Consider the following 21734-nt stretch of genomic DNA (forward strand, 5'->3'; position numbering starts at 1 on the left):
ATCGCAGGTAGAGATCCCACCGAATACTCTCAAGCCCAGGAAGAGGCGAACCCAAACAATCAAAATACCCATTAGGGGCCCAAAAGAATAATATCCCACAGGGGAATACATTCCAACGGAGAAGCCTGCAATGGGCTAATGACGAAAATGGCCTGGGAGAGGCTGAAGCGGTTAAAATCCTGTGACGGGTGAAATGTGCTAATACCGCAGGAAGGGGAGAACCTAGAGAATCATAATACCCAGAAGGAGTTGAGAAGGAGAATATGCCATATAGGAGGGAAGGCCAATGGCAAAGTCTTTAAGGGACTAATAGCTTGAAGGGACTAGGAGAAACTAAAGCTGCTTAATGTATAAGCATGAATTATTGAGACTAGGTAGATTGTTTAGCTTTAGTAGTAGAGCTAGCATAGGCTAGAATAGGTTTGGATGGAGGAAAGCATTTATATGAGACATCCTGATGAGCACTTGTTATTTTTGGTTGAATATATGGAACCACATTGTAGACGTCAGGTTCTCTTCTCTTTAATAAAAAACCTTTAAACATGTCTTCATGTTTGCCTCCTATGTCTGACGTACCATAAGTGGTGTCAGAGGTGGGATTCAAACAACCCGACATGTGGTTGGCCCACGTAGTAGAAACAGAGTCTACCCGCCTGAATCCAAGACCCGATGTACTGGCTATGAGTTTGCCACCCTACCAGGAGCAGCCAACTAGAAGTCCAGGTTAACACAAAGAAACAGAGTTAGGCCTAATCTTCTCTATATTGAGACCTGAAGTCCTCCTGCCAGCGTGGAATAATACAGATGGGAACATTTATCGGCTCTTTGTCCCCAAGGGTACTGGGTTCTGGCCAAATCGAATGCCCATATCTGTTTAAATTTTCAAGTGCAGATTCCCCCAGGCCTCTTGGTTTATTTAATGCCACCAGCTAAACCGTGGCAAAAGAAGGGTCTGAAAATGATGCCAGTATTGTCCTATGAGAGTGGTCTCTCCATCCTACTCCTCAATTTCACTTGGCATGCAATAAAACGTAAGAGGTATACGTTACTGGACTATATGAACCATGAAATCACCCTGGAAAACACGGTATGAAGTATTGCAGGCATGTACCCTACCTCTGACAAAGAAATCTGCTACATTTTAGATGTCGCCGTCGCAAGGATGCCGCGCCAAACATTGTGTCTGCCCAATATCAAATGTAGATTCCTCAAATCAAGGAGCGAAGCTACTGCACCAACGTGGGGTTACCTGTCATATTGGGTTTATGGCATCTTCCTTCCATGAAAGACTATGAAGTAGGTAGTTTGATAGAAAGGTAGAATGAATGTCTTGTTTATTGATTAGCACTCCTAAGAGGCTATATTTAATTTGAAACAAAAACAATTGGTTGATTTGCCATGAGTCACAAAGTATGAAGCGCGTTATAAATAACCGATCATATCATATCATGCACATGTTTAGCCACTGTAGTTAAGTGGCTCATCAGGAGGGATTAAACATAATTTACATGTGTCAGTAACTTTCCAATTTAACATACTGTTTTAAAACAAATAGTGCACAGCAAAGTGCTGCAGTTGGCAGCAAGGAGTATCCTGCAGCTTCGCTGTGTGCACTGCTGCGGCGGAGAAGGTGGACTGCGGACGTCCGGCTGAGGATCGGCCTCGATATCTCCATCTCATGATCTTTCAATTTCGAGGTCACCGTGAAGTGCACAGCAAAGTGCTGCAGTTGGCAGCAAGGAGTATCCTGCAGCTTCGCTGTGTGCACTGCTGCGGCGGAGAAGGTGGACTGCGGACGTCCGGCTGAGGATTTGCCTCATTATCTCCATCTCATGATCTTTCAATTTCGAGGTCACCGTGAAGTGTACAGCAAAGTGCTGCAGTCAGCAGTCAGCTGACGGCAAGGACGGCCGCGACTGCAAGCAAAGACGATAAGAGCTGGAGAGGTGTTTGTCAGCAACCTTGAGGGATAAAGGTACCCGTAATTTGCAGATTACTCTGGAATCCTTACACTCTGCTGTTGCTGTGGGACTTTGAGAATTTGGAGCACTATCTTCCTTTCTTTTTTTGTATTCTTAACACTATAGAACCCTGAGTGGCTGACAAGTTGACTCTGAGCTGCCTCTGTAAAGCAGATACAGAAGCACTCTTTTACTCTAGTTAGAGTGGCAACTGCAGGGTATTCCCTTTGAGCCACTCTACCGTGTGGTCCTAAAGAGTCGTTGGGAAATCACAACAAGGTTTGAAAATTCTGGGCGCCTACAATTTAAACTCTACTCATTAGCGGACCATGAAAGGGAAAAAACAGAAGATGTCAACTAAGAGTTACTGACTTTGCGCCCCTCGACGAAGAGATTCAAGAAAAGCATACTCTGCACGGGAGCGCGTCGATACCCCAGGAAAAAGGGGAAATAACCTCCTACTTTACGCAATGCCAGAATGAGTCATATAGTCGAGCCTTACTAGTGGATGGTACTATGTTGGCCGCCACTATGGGAAGGGCAGAGATACTTGACAACTTGGAATGTGGTATATATCGGACACGGTATTGACTGGGATAGAACATCATGTCCGTAGAAGCCTTATGAACTAGTGTATCTCTCGGGAAAGCGAAGTTCAGCCCGGGAGCAAGGAGCGGAGTGTTTGAGTATTTCCACAACCTCATTCCGAACACAGAATATCGTTTTGTTTTATTTTTCAAGTGGACGCTATCCCGGATACCATAAATTCGGACACGGGAGCCCAGCTAGTGATTTCTGATACAGTGGACAGGGCATTGCTTCAATTTCAGGGTGATAACACCGTCATGCAAGACTTGTCACAGTCAAGCTCCAGCTCGTTGGCTGCTCTGGACCTCGTCTTACAATCTTCTTTTTTTCTGATTTTATTTTAAATACAATTATCTCTCTGTTTTGAAACACTATGTAAACTAGAAAGTTACTGACACATGTACATTGTGTGCAATCCCTCCTGATGAGACACTTAACTACTGTGGTGAAACACGTGTAGAGGATCTTTTACTCAGTGACTTATGGCCAAACAGCCAATTGTTTTTGCTTCTATTAAATATAGCCTCTTAGGAGTGTTAATAAACAACACATTAATTAAATCAAACTACCTACTTCAGAGTCTGGGACCTGGGGCCAGATTATCTATACTTTGCTCTTGTGCAAGAAAATCCAACACATTTGCGATAATATGCTTATATTATCTAAACATGTCTTCGGAATGGCAAAAATGAAAGACTATGTTTGTAATTACCATCGTTGCTGCATAACATAAGAAGAAACGAGGCAAGCACATTTCCTATTATTGTGTTCCTCAGCAAACGCAGCACAAAAGAGCCTGATTTCCTTTTGCCATAGTGCAAACGTGTGTAGCTAATTCCATATTGGGGCAAACTCTGTTTGCTCCATTCTCTATTGGCTAACTATCAGAACCGGTGCTAACTGCCTTTGCACGCATTCTAATACCAGTGCCAATGTGGGATCGCGAGCCTCAGAACACTCCTTGCAATGCCATAGTGCTTGCATGCATTTACCGTCTGGAAGTGCCTTAGAATTCGGAACGGGTTACACTCTTCATTAAGGGGTTCAAATACGTTCCTGTCCATTTCATGGATCCGATTTCATATCCGTTATTTGGGTTCAGTATAGTGAATAAAAGAACTCTGAACTCCACCCCTAAATTACTGGACAGGGTCTTAGCAAACTGCAGCAGATTGCGAGAACTTGAAACCATTACAAAACGCTTGACTGCAGCTCAGCCGCAAGAGGGCGCCATTGCCTTTTTTATTCTTGCACTCTTATTCGGCCGACGTCCTTTCATAGAATTAACAGCTGAATTTGACGCATAGCTTCTTTTAACCTCTCAATGAATTTATTTTACTGTTGTGTGTCATTGCTTTTTTACGAGCATGCGGGCAGGCGCTGACAGTAAAGCCTACGCTTCGATTCCTACAGCCAAATATTCCCAAGGGAACAGCTTGTTCTCTGGTAACTGGGTCACTGCATGTAAGAATGGTGCAGCTTTCAAGCGCCCAGTATTCTGGGATTCCGGCACACTGTTTTAAGAGCTTCAGCCCGCCCCCGGGACCCCCGGGACTAACTGCAGAGAACTCCCTGCCTGACCTGGAGCCGAGTGGATGGAGAGGTCACGCTCATGAAATGTCCTACTTACAACAGGAGCTACAGTCACAGAAAGCGCGCATGAGATTTTGATGATCTCAGCATATCAGATGTTTATGGAACCAAAAGGCACATGGGGCGGGCGGTGGGGGGGGGGGCTCGCAGCCAATCAGATCCCGCGGATCGTGGGCTGAAACCCCTGATCTCAGATGCCCTGCACAGAACCCGCCAGCTGCCTCCCCAGCCCTGCAGCACAATCGTCTCCCTACTCTCCCGTTTCTTTTTTTTTTTTGTACTATTCCCCAACCCACCTCCCCTGCCCCACTAACTCAAATGATGTGGCGGCTGGTGCCGCCGCTGCAGCAGCTTCACTGCCTCTCGCTTTTCTGGCCGCCATGAAAATGAAAGAGGGGATCTGTATGGAGCCGCGCCTTCTGCAACCATGGCAGCCATTTTAGCAACGGATGGTCATTTGTTGAATGGGACGCCCGGGACGTCCTGTTCAATTAATGAAAATCCTTGTTTCTAGCACTGACCCCGGGTGGTAATGGCATTAACTTGGGCCGCCAGGCCGTTATCCCACGGTGTTGCCCGTGGAATGGGTGCATATTGCCCACATTGATGTAAGATTCCAGAATGACAAAACATCACATAGCATCTAATTCCTCGGCACAGTCCCAGTTGACGAGGGGCGCCAGACCAGAAGATAAACTCACTTCCAAACCTAAAATGTTCCATTTCTGTCCCCTCCCTCCCTCCTGTTATCCCTCCAGCTCCACAGGACTAATGAAGAGTCAGGAGGCCATCCCTCTGTCAATGGTGGGGTGTGCTTTGAGATGCATGATCTGGCCATGGGAGCAGTGGCAGCTCTTCATAAGAGGCAAGGGGGTGCCATCTCACCTGAATACTCGCCCATTATGAAGTAGCCGAGCCAACCCGGTGTAAACACTGCTAGCTCCTCCAGCTGCTTTCTGAAGCAGAAGAAGAGCTTGTGGGATGGCTGAAACTGTCAAGGGGAAACGTGGTGTTCCTTTGATACTTTCCGTTCCCCAGCGTGCATGTGCAATGAACCAGGCAAGGGCACTGGCCCTTTCTTTCCCCAGCTTTGCATGGCCTATTGGGGGTGCAGGCTGGGTAACTGTAGCTTTCAATGTGCGTATGGGTGCTTCAACCCCTGCCCACACATTCAATGGGTCTGGGGCATGACAAGGCAGCACTCAGGGTTATGCACGCGTGTTCAAGAACCAGGAAGCACTCATTGCTTCCTGGCTCCTGCTCATTTGTGGCAGGAGCCAAAGGGCTTCCATGTTGCTGCTGGCACGTGGAGAGCAGCAGAGTCAGGAAGGACTGAAGATAAGACAAATGTGTACATGCGTTAGTATGTGAGTGAGTGAGTGAGTGAATGAATGATGCATTGGGGATTCACTTCACAGTTTCAACTCTCCTCCTTTATTGGACTAGGAGCACACCACCACTAATACTAACACTTCCTTGTTTCGAACCAGTCTACCATCCTCCTTGCAAAGTGACCAACCGGGATCTCCGGTGTTGCAATGCGGCCTTCAATTAGAACCTAATGCGAGATTGACTAGAGCAGGAATCGAGACTGACAAAGACAAAATGGTTGACTCGACAACCCCCAAAATCGTTCAACATCTTGATGACAGCCTACCCCTTCAATGGACTGAGCTTACCTGTTTCTTGAAAGAAATGTCTCTGTCACACCGTTTCAACTCCAAAGCCTGCTTCACTGGGTTCCATGCACTTAGTGTCTCAATTGCTGGCAAAATGGTATGATTATATTAGGGAAAAACGTGTAATACATACAGAAGCCTGAAGGGACCCGCGCGGCATTTCACCTGACATGAAAAGCCAAGTCAGGGCACCTTCTGTCACAGCTAATATTAGTCAAAACGATACTGACATGATCACTAATCCTCCAATTTGAGCACTACGTGACCTATCTTTGTAGTAGTAAACACTTAAGATAATACCTTTTTCTTTCTTTGGAGGTCGTTTGTGGTGAGGCTGAAACATCTAGTCTACGGATGAGCAAGACAGAGGCTGCCCTATCTTATGGAAATTAATAGTTCAATCAAATGATTTGAGATGTGTCCACCTTCCTTAAGAATTGGGCACCATTCTGATGTTCATTAATCAAAATTGAGCCAACGGAACAAACCTAAATTAAAATCTACTCATTTATTCTTTTATAATAATAACTTGTTTTATATTTGGTTATTTATATTGCACTTAATACCCAGAAGTTTCTAAGCAGGGAGCCGGGGATCGAACCTGTGCTGCTTTGCGTCGTCTTGCTTCCAAAATGAGCACGTTGCCCCTGAGCTATCTATCCTCCTGAGCCATTTCAAAGCCAACTACTGCCAATGCAAAGGGAAAAATAATCTAACTTGGCAAAAAGAAGTGATGCACAAAACACGTCACTGAATGATATGTGGGATCCCTTTTATCGTATGTTGCTCCCTGCTTGTTTCACCTCTACACGGAAGACATACATGCAGCATTGGGAACTGTAAATTAGTGTCTTCCTAAATTGGGTAATCGTCAGATCTTCTGGAAAGCGTGCGTTGACGACAGCTACTTTTTAGCATTCACAGGCAGAAAAACTAAAACATGAATTAAAACAATCTGGTTAACATCAGGTTAACAAAGAAAATAGTAATTTCCTCGGGTGCCTGGAACACATTCTATTAGAAGTGTCCTCTTATATCTTATACTTGGGGTTCAAAATCACTATCGTACAGAGAGTAGTGGCAATAATAAAACAATGGAAATAAACTCCTTCCACTAGAAGCCAGATTTAAAAAGCTTGATCCCGCTTACGGACCATACTCCATGGAGCCATTCATTACAGCATAGAACCATGTATGTGTTATTGTATTAAAGTATGGAACGTTGAGGAGCCTTATTCAATTTCTTTTTTTTACTGACTTTAAAAAGTGAAATTAACAATTCACACTATCTAGTGAGATTCAAGATTCATCATTTCATTCGATTGTACATTTGTGACTACAGTTCTTGGGTATGGACACCTTGTTATTTTTCTTATATGTAATATTGAAAGGTGATATGGGCATATTGTAAGTTTATGGAATCATTCAGAAAAAAACAAAGAAAAAGGTAATGTGATTGTTAATTTTCAGGAATGAAGAAGTTTTATTTATATTATCCTCTTCCTGCGTCTTTACACTTTGGGAAACACGCAATAGGGTTCAGGGATGGTCGAAGGAAGGCATTTGCATTCCTGGAAATTATGCCGCTGTTCTGTGTCCCAGTGTCGATAAGAGAAATGACATCGTAATTATAACACCTATTAGAAACCTAATTCCTCGTTTGCAACAATGTAAATGCTTTGATAACCTCACTGTCACATCGAGTCTGTTTGTTCCCTCGCAAAACAATAATTTGGTGATTTAATTGGTGCTTAATACCATATTTTTCCAATTTCTAAGCATTACAGGAAATTATTCCCAGCTGATGGTGCTCAATTTATCAATGTTAATGTTAATGTTAAAGGACATTTGTACCGCGCACTATCACCACCGGAGTGGTCCCCTGGGGCTCGGGCGGCTCTGAAAGAGGAGGGAAGGTTGAGTTAATGGGAGGAAGCAGGAAAAGTGCAAGAGAGCAGTGATGTGCTGTTGGCGGCCTCAGCCCGGAGGGTCCGTTGGCTGGGCCTGGGGTGTTTGCGGCCGGTAGTCGTCGTGTACTGTTGTGCAAGACTATGTGTGTTTTTGTTTTATTGTTGTGATGTAGTGAAGTTTGTGAGGTTTGTTGTGCTGTAGGTTTTGGTTGTGTTTGGTTTTGGGTTTGAGAGGTGTATGCAGAGAGGGAAGTTGTTAGTAGGGTTGGTTAGTTTGCGTCTGTATCCTGAATTGAAGCGCTCGGCTTGCGTAGTCTCCCCTGATGCGGCTCGGTCCTGATCTGGGTCCGACTGGTATATATGGTTCCTTACTCCTCTGGTTCCTTACTCCTCAAGGAGGAGGGGCAAAGTCTGCCAGACGGGGGTATTGAACCCATGTTGCATGCTGTCATCCTGATCACAAGGTGAGCACATCAAGCTTGAGCAACTCTATCTGCCAGGCTATGCATGCATTAAAACGTTCTCATTTCCAATGTCAGTTCGTTCATACTGTCTCTTGCGCCATGAAACAGTTTATGTTCCTACCAATAAATAGGATTCAAAAATAAGGGTACCTGCATATCGACGGTCCTCCAGGTGAGTAACATGAAACAGTAATATAATGGACCTCGGCTGGTGAGATTGGGGACTCTCTTCCACAAACAACTTCAATGTGGCTATTATCACAAAATACATTTATTCATACACAACTTGACAATGTTTGTTCATGCATCATATCTCCTATTCAACATCCACACATGTATTCCACCATTTATACAACTATTCACTCATACACTCATTAATAGATATCCTTGCACTGTATGGGTTATTTAAGCTCCCGACAACATTCACACACTAAACCAATTCCTTACACCTATATCCACTCTAAATGGGTGTTCAAAAAACAAATTAACTAGCATTCTGCTTACCAATAAACAGCAACAAACTGAAAACACGTGTTATGTGTCGCAAGAAGTGGATCACTGCTAGATAAAGAAAGACTGAAATGAATGCCAGTCATTTACTCGTCTGAGTTTCCTGGGCGCATGGAATCAGTGTTTGCTTCCTGTACAAGCGCCTAGCAAGTGAACAATAAATAAATAAATAAGCATTCCTACAATGTACTCAAAGGTCTATGGCTAATTACAAATCAATCCATAAACATGTCTCCCATAACAAAGCATGCCTTTCCCAATCAAAACAAACAAATTACAGGTGGCACTCTTTACAATACGAAGGACACAATAGGCAGCCAATATATCAATATAACTGAGGAAGATGGCACAAACTGCTTACAACTTCCCAATTACAGCAAATCAATTTAACATGACAAGGGATTGAGATAACAGATGCTTCTTAGAAATGACCGAAGCACTGATTTCTTCCTCAAATGCCATCAACAAGCACTACCCTGCCCTACGGTATTCAATACATTATATATGCCACTTAAACGTGTCAGTAAAGTGACACCCAGACACCTAATCCAAAAAATCAACAGGAACAGAGAGCATGCCATAAAGAAAAGAAGGAAAATGGGAGCCAATCAATAACAACCAAGTTCACCTGTTTCCATTCCAAGATGAGTCAAGAGCCGTCAAGGGCTGCTTATTGCTTCTCACAAGAGGCTTGCGCGGAACTTTGCACAGTACCTTCTAGTAAAATGTCCTCCAATTCTATTATGAGTCACTGTGAAGCAACACAAGATTTTTATCTTTGTTTGCAACATGATTTCACACAGAAGGTGGGAGGAGAATGAGTGCATTAAAAAGATAGGAAGTACTTTAGAGTATGGCGGAGGGGATTGAGTCATGCTTACGTTCTGCTGCCAAACAAGATATATGTGTGAAACAAAAGTGGTGAAAAATACTATTGGTATAAAAAATGCTTTGAGTTGGTCCAGGGCATGATACATGAATTGTATGTAGAGTGAGAATAATTTAAAACTTCTGAAGAATCCTGGATGAGGACTATTTAAATGTAGGAAACCTTGCAAAAGTAGCATCATAAAACCTGGCCTTCTACTTGCATACCTGTTCATCGAAAGGATGTTGTGTCCTCATTCGACACTTCATGACACTATGATGAACTCAATGCCTTTCCCCTTATTCATACGCCGTAGAAATGAGCAGCACTACGCACGTAGCGTTCTCATTCAATGCGCCAAACCAGGGACCGCCACTGGGAGGCGCCTCACATGGGCATCCAATGGTAAGGGATCTGACCCTTTGTTTTCAGATTGGCCAGCAAGATGAGGGTTCAGAATCTTGATGAACGGAGGAAGGATAGCTCAAGGGCAACGCGTTTGTTTTGTAAGCAAAACAATACAGCGCAACACAGCACAACACAAGTTTGAATCCCGATCCCGCGCTTAGAAAAATTATAATCATAAATCTGACATATGTTGAGCATATTTCATAGGGAGATAGGGCAGTGTTTTTTCATATTCCTTGCACGCTCAATAGAGAAATACACAAGTCAGAAGTGGTGGTTTTGTAACTTACCTTAAGGCCATTGTGAACCAAACGATTGCCAGAAACAAAGTGTTTCTTCTGTACTGGCCAGAAAAACAGAAGAGCATGTTCTCCCAGACCTAAAACAAGATAGATAGAGGACCGGTCGTTATTGGCAGATTTATGCAGATGAAGTACTTATGTCTATGAATAATAGGGCTCGTGATTGGGTAGGCCTCGGGCACCATGTTTTCACACAGCCTCTGAAACTGGGAACAAAGTCAAGTCTCTAATCTTGCAGTGGCACTATGCAAATTGGGCACGGGACATGCAGCTGATAATAATGTATTTCTTATATGGTGCTACACACCCATAGGTCTCAGAACACTCAAATAACAGAAAACATTATTATCCCATAGAGTGGTACTCATTTTATCAACCTCGGAAGGATGAAAGGCTGAGTTAGCCCTGCCAGGATTTAAACCTGCCGCAGCAGGCTGCACACACATATCAGGGGCGAGCGCTTAGCACGCTGTGCTATCTGACTGGCAACAGTGAGATCCCAGAGGAAATCCTCAAAGGTGCCTTTGTAGTGGTGTTCAATTGCCCTGGGCATTGGGAGAAGGGGAGTACGGAAGCTGTGCCAGGCGCATGTTTTCTCTGTGGCTGAGGTCTGTGGTTAAGTTCAGTATTTGTGAGCACTTAACTGATGTTTATTAATATTAAAATCAAATACACTTTCAACAGGAATGCCTTTGGGGCGGTGCTCCCCGGCTTTGTCCCATAGAAACACATTGTGTCATTTTAGAGCCTGAGCAGCAATGTGCTGGCTGGCATGTCTCTCATTAGGCATTCAGTGCATCTCCCCTATGGGCACGACTAGCAATGGTATCAAAGGACTAGGAAAGTAGGACAGTCACTGGATGGTGTATTGCCATATGGTACCTGTTTAATGGTGGTCATGAGTCTCACAAACCAGCGCTGGAACCAGGTCCCCGTAGAACTCTGGATCTCAATAAATGCATCCATTTGCTTTGGTGTCTTGATGTGGGAGACCTGGAGAAGATTGCAGATAAGAACATTCATCAGATATCAAGGAAGCAGGGCCAGCTTTAAATTGGGGAGAAATGGAGGGTTTGATATATTTATTTATTTATTTATTTGTTTTGATTTATTTTAGCATTTCTCAAAAGCGCACAAAGCACTCAGGCATCTGGGCGCTAGTTACAGAAAGTGCATACATTTAATATTTAATTCTCAGTTGCAGTTCAGAGAGGTCACGTTTACTTTATCCAGAATTGGATGACCCTGACTCTGACCAACAGAAGAATTTCTGATTGGATAGTAACCTTTCCACCAATGGAAACTAAAGTAAACCAGAGTCTGGCAAATTAACCATTAATTGCAAACAATCTAAAATTGCGATGTCTGGAGTGAAATCACTATGCAGATGTATTAATTACCACCTTATCCACTCATTTGTTTGTTCAATATTTTGACCATTCGCTACTCTGCTCTTTGATTTGCCCTTTCACCCCGGCTATGGTTGTCCATCTCCAGGCCTCGAGGGCTGGATCCATGCCAGCTTTTCAGGATACCTCTCTTTAATATATATGATATACATTTGCATACAATGATTCTAAATGTATGCACAATTTTCCTCATGAATATATATGGGGGATATTCTGTGTAAAGACTGGAGGGGGATGTCTGTACTCCTGTTCTCTATATGGCAGAGGAGAGGCACAGAGGACCCCAGCCAAGATTCTCTATAGGGTAGAGCTGGTCGAGCAATCAAGGCCTAGCTTTTCAGGAGGTGATGCAGGCTGGTTCTTAAGTACAGTGTAGTCCCACAGCCCCCACAAAGGAATATCCATGCACTGTATTAGTTAAAACACAGTATCTTTACATTTAAGGTTCAAGGTTATATACACAATCACAATAACTCACTTTGTGCTTAGTTAATCTACAATGGCAAATATATACAGTTCTAAGTGGTACCACAATTATTACCAGATTTCATTAAAGTGCATCAACTGTACTCTGGATAAATGTCACACAAATCACTTAATAAAGGTAACCAACAATAGACATGGGAGGAAAGCAGTGGGTTAGAACAATTGACAGATTACTGGCCCCTACCACTAGACACAGTTCTGTGTGGAGATCCCCCCACCTGGGCAACCTGTAAAATAAAAATATATCACAAGACCAGTCCATATATTGTTCTATAAGTCTTATTTCCTTCTATAATGTTTCTACCACCCCAATGTACATGGAATAGCAGAATTTGACGTTGGGTCGTCGACAGAGCCTTCTTGAGCGGCTCCCTTTAAAGCAGGAACCACGGATCATCGAGATTCCTTGAAGAAAGTGAACGTGGCATCTCAGCGGCAGCTTCAGTCCCAGCGGTGCTCATCGATGACGATTCGAAGACGTCCTGCAAGGAAGAGGTGTGCGGGGCACCTCGATGTCGATAGTTCAGGACCGCAAAGAGTTTGTGAAGAACTGTGGCCCAGCAAGGGTGTTGAGTCGTCTGGCATCTCTACGGTCGTTGGGTGGTGGGAAACCCACCGGCGGGTGCTCCTCGGCGCGTCAACGAAATGTCCTTCTCCGGCGAGATAAGGCGGGCGGCGGTGTGAATGAAAAGTCTTAGGCAAAGTAGCGTTGCAGCTCCGGTCATTGATGGCATGGCGTCAAGCGGTCCCCTCTTCTAGGCAACATGGCTTCCACAGGCCTCCAGGGATTATGCAAACCTGCAAACCCTGGTCCACGGCGGTGGACAGAATGTCCGGTGCTTATCTTCGTTCTCCTCGGCAGTCCCAATCTTCGGTCGGCAGAATGTCGAGGGTTTGACTTCCAGAGTGCTTCGGCGAAGGTTAGCAGTGTTCGATAGAGCCTTGGAGCATGGAAAGAGGGCGTCCAACCAGGTCCTGTCTTGGATCAGTCTCGACAGCTTTTGGCTTTCGGCTTTCGGATTTCGGCAAAGGGAGACAGCCGTCAACCTTCTTCTTCAGGTTCGGCTTTGAGATTCAGTGTCAGTTTCAATGTTAGTTTCAACTCCAGCTTCTGAACGATTTCTGGCAGTGGGAGGCCCCCAGATATACTAGTTGATCTCCCATTAATTCTGCTGGGTCACACTCAGGCAACCAATCACTCAGAAGGGCATTCAGCAGTCAGCCAGCCAATCAGGCATACAGTGCATTCAGGCCATACTCCTCCCTCTCAGACACTCACAACAAGGAATGTGTATTGGGACAAGTACCCAGCAATTCAACACTGCACACTGCATGCATACGAGTTTCGGGCAGGGCTGTCTCAGTCATTTTGTCAAACACCAGAAACTAGACATCCACAACAAGAAGTGCATATTGGTCACACACTCCAGTCACCCAGGTCCCACCCACAGGGTCTACCCACAACATACAGTGACTGGGAAGGCTCCAGACAGTCTGGCCTGGACTTCACAACAACACCAGAGTCAGAGTCAGGGCAGAGTCAGGGCTTCCCAGGACTTTGCGAAAACAAGGGAACAGGTAATAGAAAGCAAGAGTCCACAGGGGCAATCTTGTTTCCTATCAGTAATCAACTGATTCCAATGGCAGGGCCTGGGTATCCCATAATGGAGGATACTCAAAACACCTGTCAAATTCAGCATGGAGCTGCCACCAGCCCATACCCTGCTCTGTGGGCCACACACAGGTGCTCAAAAACATACACTAGGGGCACAGGGTTGTAACCCCACCCATGGGTGCCACAAGGGTATCCTATGGGTCTGTACACCCAAACAAAAACAGGAAGATCTGCAATGCCAGGTACATGGACTCCAGGGCAGAAAACAATACAGAGCAAAAATGAAAAATAACTACAGGACAAGGACAGGGAGGCCCTGTCCCTCCAATGCATTTCCAGCATCACATCCTGAAAACCCAATAGATCATTCATTTGGTCTTCCATTTTGTCATCAATTCATGGCACACCAGCATAATGCTGTCTCCCAGGCTCTCAACATTTAAAAGGGGTGGAGGGAATGGAGGGGATGATCCAAAAGTGGACTCTGAGTGCATTCCTAAGCAGTGTGCATCTATGCATCTTCTGTTACCTTCTTACGGGTAGTCACATTATTTATGATTGAGCACCGGATCTGGTGAGGTTTGGAGTAAATATCAAATGGCAAAGAGTTTCATTTAGAAAGATGCAAACGTTCTGATCTCTGCTGGGCTATGGGGAGGAGGGGGGTCATGGTGTTGAACGTGGGAGGAGCTAGAGAACAGAAAGGATGAATAGGGTATTGTGGCAGGGAAAATGGATGCTATAGGATGCTTCAGACATGCTTCATTTAACACAGGACTGCGGCAAGTGGGTGCAACAGATGCCACAGCCACGTGGCCAGGGGGCACTGGCAGGGAGGCAAAGTAGGACATTCCAGAGGGCCAGGTATATTTAGTGGGAGTCTTTAGCAGTGGGAGCAAAATGCCCCTGCTGGTGGCACTTAAACTGCCCGGTGGTACGCTTCCTTGTCCCCAAAAATTCAGAAAGAGTGTTTGGTTAAAGTGTAAACACAGAGGTCTGCCTCCCTGAAAACCTAATCAAAGAGTTTCTTTTTTTGTGTGCATACTGCAGGTTGGCACTAACCAGGGTTTTGAAGTACTGTGATTGTGCAAACCATAGCTGGGCTTCACAGGCCCCAGGTCCTTCCCCATGTCTGCTTCTTCGATGTCTTATATTTTATTACTGGGCTGGGTCAGACACAAGTGTGAAAAGGGGAGCGCTAAATCCCCTTCCACTGACAAGTCACAGCTCACTGGGAAAGGGCACTTAGCACCCCAAAACCCATAACTCTGTGTAATCTTCACAGCACATGTTTGCACCACATAAGCCTGAAGCAGTGCAATGCATGCACACGTGCACATTTTATTCAGAAGATGCTTTTGTGAGAAGATTATGTGATGTGAAGACAAGTATGATGCAGAGACAAGTAGGGCAATACACAGAGATGTTCACGCAACAGGCTGCTGTAATTGTTTACGGACTCCTTGATTTCAGGAATAAGGGGCGTTTCAAATGAATGTTGAAAGCAAGGAAAGGGGGTGTTTTATAAAAATGGGGAGGCGCATGGGTACAACTTTAAACTGAGAGTGCCACCAGCGGGGAAATGCCGCTGGCATTTGAAGGCTAAGGGCACTGCAGAAGAGAGGAGAAAAATAAGTGATACTGGATAGAGTAAGTCTAGCTGGTAAAAGTGGAAAACTGCAGCGGAGCAGGCGGAGCAAATGGGACTCTGCCGTAGATCAGTAAGTGGAATCAGGGTGCCTCGGCAAGGCTAAATGAGACACTGGGATGGAGCAGAAAGGGTTAGCTGCACCCCTCAGCCATACTGCTACCATGACTGAGATGATAGACCTTAACAGTATATTGTATAGTTCAGTGAGTCAGAGGAAGGGCGGGGCAAACTGCAGCAAGACAGGAGTGACATCAGCGCACCCTAATGGTGAAGCTGAGGCTGAACATGGACGTGATGGAACAATGGGTCAACAGAGGGACACTGCAGTGGGGCACGTGGTGTGTAGTGTGAGTGGGTTTAAGGGAAATATTGTAGTGGGATACTCGGGGGGACGGGGGCGCAGAGGGTGCTGTAGATCGATAAGGAGATGGATTAAAATGCCTTAGCTGATGGGTGCAGACAAATCAGGTCACACATAGAGGAGTGATATGAGGAAGACTGCAGCATCGATAATCAAATACACATTAGAGGAAAGCACATTACAAGGCAAGGTCTTGACTTACGGTAAACACTTTCTCTGGCTCTCCCTTGGCGCGCATATTTGTGTCATGAACTCTCTTCAGAATCATCCACGCTTCATCGTGTTTCCCCATCTGCCAGTCAAAAACGTGACACAATTAGAAACACCAGGGACCAGCCAGTCGCTTGTTTCTTTGGCATATTTTGTTGTCATGGCTTTCAGGAGCAGGGTGGCGGTTCCATACATTCCGTTCGTGTGCCTGTCATGCATAGTAAGGTCTGATATGTTGACAGTGTGCCTGTCACCGCGCTGCCTCAGCACCGCTGCCATTTGTGAGGTTGCACAGATGGTTCTACCCAAAAAACATGTTGACATGCTGCACACTTGCCGAGAGCGTCAGCTGCAGTCAAATTAGCACCCCATTTGGTTTTCAGTTTGAACCTCAAAGTAGTTAAAAGTCCAAGTGCAGATTTAAATGAACGTCACCAAGAGCCAATGAAAAGCATGCAGTCTTATGGAGGTGGAATTGTCAGTGCGTCACACACGCAGCTCAACCTCGAGGCAGCTCCCTCCCTCATTCCACTCACTGCCCCCCCCCCATACATCCAGATACAAATTTAGTTGTTTGAGTGAATACATATGGAACGTATTTTTCGGTATAAACATTTTATTTCAGAACCGTAAATGCTGTAGACTCCTTTACAGCATATGTGATGAAAAGGCCAACGTTTAATGTACGACAGAACCCAGACTAAAGCTTTACAGGCTCCCATCAATCATGTGACTGCTGTCAGTGCATTTCACTACCACGAGCTCTTGTTAGGCAGAGTTTGTATGCAGTACCCTTTAGGAACACTACACACAACTATGACTACAGTTGTAAGCAAACATATCAAAATACATGAGAGAGTGGGAAAAAGGGTCACACTCTCTCCAGGTAAAAAAATCAAGTCCTCAAAATCCAGCAAAGTTGCTGGGGTCTCTAAGGTAAAGAGAATTAGCATATTTTTGAGAATTCTCCCTAGCAGCTCTTAAAGGGCAGGTCATGGTGACATTTTCGGAAATGGAAAAAAAATATATATCCCTGAAGGATAGAAATAGAAGTGGGAGAGCAACAGCTCAGGCGCAACTGATCCAATTTAAAACATGTTCAGACATAATGATCACTTCTATGCAGCTCGTGCCCCCACTCCCTCCCTGGGTGCTTTTTATTTGTCATGGATTTAAAAGTGCACCCTGTTTGTGAATCAGAATGCACTTTCTTTTAAATGTGTGAAAACACACCTTTGCTTTCTTTGCACATTCTGATGGCCGTTGTCAAATGGGACATAATGGCAAAGGAACTTCAGGGGCAGTACCTTTGGTCACCAAAAATAGATTAAGGAACCAAAAAAGACAGGGGGCTGGGGGGCGGGTAGAGGAAGGTGAGGGAACCTGAAAAGTGTCCAGAGAATCCTTAAAATAGGAATTTTGACTTAACAGTTCATGTGCTCATGTTACATTGCACAATAGATTCTCTGTCCATCTGATAACTATTGTTGACCAGGTTGCCCCTAAGCACTGTCTCCAACGTTGTTGGGCACCATAACAATACATATATTTTGCACTGGGATTCATTGTGAGAAAAGAGCAAATGTGCCGTTTGTGTTGTAGGCCAAATGGACACATGGAACATTTTACTCAAAAACACATTTCTGTGGTGAATCCGCACCCTGTCTTATTTTAAATTACTTTTAGGCAGCTCATCCTTACCTCAAGCAAAAAGCGTGGACTTTCTGGCATAAATTTCAGAGCAATCACTGAAGCTATGCAGGGCAGAGCACATATCACAACAAACACTCTCCAGCTGTGGAAATGGTAATTCGTTCCCATGCTGAACCCCCATCCTGTAAACGAATAAAGAAAAGTGGGTGAGAAAGCATGCCAGCGATTCAGAACTGCCTCAAACACGATGATGCCCGAGATAACTGGGTCCAGAATAGAAAGCTCCTGACACAATGGGCCTCATTATAAGTGTGCCGGTCTGGTAACAACAGCCTGGCAGGCAAAACAGCACACGCTCACAGACCTTGACGGTAGCACCGGCACCATTGTGAACGGTGCCGGTGCTACCGTCCTCCCCATTCCCATTGAGTCCTATGGGGAATTACCGGGACTGCCGGGGCTGTAATGCCCCGGTAATTCCCCATTGCCAGGTGCCCGGAAAAAAATGACCCTGGCGGCACCCGTGCCGGTTTTACCGTCATGGTTACTACCAGGGTCCTAATGAGTCCCAATGGCATGTTGCTACAGAGAAACATGAAACAGTACCCGTCACACCAATGGGTACTATTAGGACAGGGGTTCTGGCGAACAACCTACATCAGGCCTAGCTTGAACAGTGACTGGTGAAGGATCATGGGAGCTGTAGTCTAAAATATATGGACAGCCACAGGTTGTAGACCCCACTATTAGGATAACTGCAAATGTATAATTGGTTAATTTGTAAATCTTCACAAGCAACTGAAAGCTGCTTTGGATGCCAAGACAGGTTTAAGCCTTCAAGCAAAACAGGTTGCTACCATTATGTTGCCATCCATGTTCGATATACTTCACAGGTATTCTCTGTGCAATTTTCAATGATTTAAACGACATGTTGAATTTCTGGCCAGAACAAAGTTTTGAAAAAAGGTCATGTGCCCACCTAATGATTATCAATGGGTGGCAACCGTGCTGATGGTTGAGTATGTTAATGTTTTTGAACTTTAGATAAAGCGCTGGTGCAGGAGCAATTGTTAAAAAGCATCATCCATCGTATGTTATGTTATGTTATGTTATGTTATGTTATGTTATGTTATGTTATAGGTATTACTAAAGCGCGAGGATATCCTGGCGCTAAGTGAAAAAGACCTATGGGAGCAAAGTCAGCAAGGCAAAAAGAGGTCATCTAGGAAATGAAAACGTTTTAAGAAATTTCTGAAATTTGGAACAATACTCATTTAGACTCAAAGCAGGAGGAGGGGAATTCCACAAAAGAAGGGGCAGCCACAGAGAAGACTCTGCCACGGAAGGTGGTTTCCTAAATTTGGGCATCAGCAACAAGCCAAGATTGGCAGAACGCAGAGACCCAGCGGGTGTATAGAGAGAAATGTTCCCCTGGAAGCAGACCGCGCCCTACTTGTGCAGCGTGCAGTGAACCATGCAAAGGCCCTTAAACTTGATTCTAACTTCAACAGGCAACCAGTGTAGCTGAGCCCAGATGGGAGAACAGTGTGAGAATTTAAGGAGGTCCATGGGGAGTCGCGCTGCTGAGTTTGGCAGAATCTTAACCAATGAATATATGTAGGCTGAGCAGGAAACACAGTGGGCCTCATTACGAGTATGGAGGTAGCCATAGGGCTATTAGCGCCATGGCTGCCTCCGTACCGGGCTCCAAAACCAGGTTCCTTCAATGAGGAATAACCGGGTCATTCCAACATTGGAGGACCCGGTAATTCCTCCTTGAGGAACCATACCCCATTCCCATTTGAGCCCACATAGGGCTCAATGGGAATGGGGAGGGAGCTAATAAGGGGCACTTAAATAATGGCCCGTTATTAGCTCCCTATTCCCCTCACGGGCCCCGGAAAGGACGTCTGGTTTTACCAGACATCTGTTCCGAGTCCTGCAAAGGGAACCTCGTAATAGGCGCTCCCGTAATGAAGGGTGCAGGTCCCGTACCGCCAGGGTCATAATGAGGCCCAGTGTTTCAATAGTCAAGGTCTCCAGAGATTGCCGTGGAGATCACAAGGCCCCGAAGATGAACAGGCAAAAATGGAATCACCGTTTTAAGAGTTTTAAGCTTATCTGTGTTCGGGTGACAGAGAAGAGGTGATTTTAACGCCAAGGTTTTTCACCAAATCCACTGGCCCGGGCAAGTTGGTCAGGCTATAAGGCCAGAAATACAGTGCCCACACATGACATCTTAGGAACCACCCACACTGCAGGCATTGCACTGCTAACATTTAGTGATTTTGTTTGACAATAGTCCCACTGACCATAAATCAAGTGACGAAATGTTTCGAAATTGAGTTACTGTAAACATTCTAAACGAAAAATAGGCAACGAATACAATTATGCCTTGATCATGGTCACCGAAAACATGATCACTCAGGATACATTTTCAAAGATGCCCCATGCCCTACAGCAGAAGGATCTGCTTGCGGCATTGGAATCCACTCTGATCCTGGTCCTGGTATGCAATGCATTGCATTGCTTCAGCATGTGGTGTGTAGTGCCACCGGCTGATCATAATTCTGCGCATTCTGCTAATGAGGGCACCTTTCTCTTTCTTGCATGGCTTCGTGCATCAATAGGATCGTCCTGGTTTTATTCCGCCGCAGATGTCGCTGTGTTTTTCAGAGGAGTAGTTGAGTGGCCAGCAAAGGGTTCATGATATGGTATAGCGTTCCTTCACCGACAAATGAAATTTCGATGGGCTTTTTTCCGAGTACATTTTGCAAAAAAAAACTCATTGAAACTTTTAGGGAGGGTTAGAAAAGTATATATATGGGGAGGAGGTGGCCGGGAATAGGTAAAAAATGATAGGGTATGGGGGGCTTGTGAGGGGAAACCCTCCCAAAAAAAATCTATTTCGATGAGTTGTTTCGGTAAAAAAAACCAGGGGGAAAACCCATCGGAATTTCACCCATTGATGAAATGACATAGAACCCATTGGCGGCCTTTAAAGTGGAGGAAGGCAGGTGATGCAGTGGTTTGCTTTGGTGTCCCAGAAAGGTTCTTTTGTATTTTCTGGTGGCCATAAGTTTTGGTTTTCAGTCACGGTTTTTGCCAGCGTGGTCACTGCTTGTGAATGGTTTTGGTGGACTCGATCAGAGACATTATGGTTGTTCATTTGAAACTACATACAATTCTTCAGCCTATTCAGATCTCTTATTATTATTATTATTCTTATTATTATTATTATTATTATTATTATTATTATTATTATTATTATTATTATTTGATATTATATGTGTCCACATTCTTTTGGACACATTTTGAGGTCCACACCATTCGTTATGTTGAATGGCAATGAGGAGTATGAGGTTTTTGCGATCTGGGGTCCTATATCTTTGGGGTGCGGCAAGGTTGCAGAATTTAACTAGAAGGGGTGACAAAATCCCATGAAAAGAGCTAGAAGGGAAAGTCCAGGGGACCCTGCAGTCCAGGGGAAGCCACCTACTATGTGAGGGAAACTCTGGAAGCTATCTATTCAAAGACCATCCCTCAAGGACTTCCAACTCACGCAGCTTGCTATGCCACTCATGAACTCTAGCACCCCTATCTCTTAAAGCGGGAGTATGGGAAGTACAGTAAACGCTGAAGCAGGTATGAGTTAACTATCAATATATGAATAGAAAGCGCCCTCCAGTGCAAATTTGCGCCTCGTAAGCCTGCTAGGGTGGGAAGAGAATCACTCGCTAAGCCCCCAAATATGTGAGGGGATTGGGGCGTTTGCTAGAGCCATACTTGTAGAGAAAGGACAAAGCATTTACTGGCACAGAAAGAGCGTGAAGCAGTGCCATGACAGTTCTGCCTGGCATTAAGATGCAGTGACCCGCTCTAAGCCCATGACCCATGCGCTCTGAGCCAATCAAGTAATCGACAAGTACAGACATGTGGGGGATACAGAACACATGACGAGAATGAGGAAAGAATGATAATCACATGGCTGGAAGGTGAAACAAAGGGCCATCACCCAATGAGAAACCCTCCACAATCAAGGCACAGCGTCCAACCAAATGCATTC

At 44.9% G+C, this 21734-nt stretch overlaps 1 protein-coding gene across 2 annotated transcripts in view; it reads right to left on the minus strand.

Moving 5' to 3' along the window:
• Nucleotides 1-21734, minus strand: part of SV2B (synaptic vesicle glycoprotein 2B) — a 535790-nt gene that overhangs the window by 102132 nt on the left and 411924 nt on the right. For both annotated transcript variants that reach the window (XM_069625079.1, XM_069625080.1), the window contains 4 exons: nt 17717-17850; nt 16008-16097; nt 11166-11276; nt 10272-10360 (listed from right to left, as the gene is read on the minus strand). In XM_069625079.1, the coding sequence (XP_069481180.1) occupies nt 10272-10360; nt 11166-11276; nt 16008-16097; nt 17717-17850 (424 nt within the window). The remainder of the gene's footprint in view (nt 1-10271; nt 10361-11165; nt 11277-16007; nt 16098-17716; nt 17851-21734) is intronic.

The sequence above is a fragment of the Ambystoma mexicanum genome, chromosome 11 (genome assembly GCF_040938575.1).
Source record: "Ambystoma mexicanum isolate Mex_15411 chromosome 11, UKY_AmexF1_1, whole genome shotgun sequence".
Classification (NCBI taxonomy): domain Eukaryota; kingdom Metazoa; phylum Chordata; class Amphibia; order Caudata; family Ambystomatidae; genus Ambystoma; species Ambystoma mexicanum.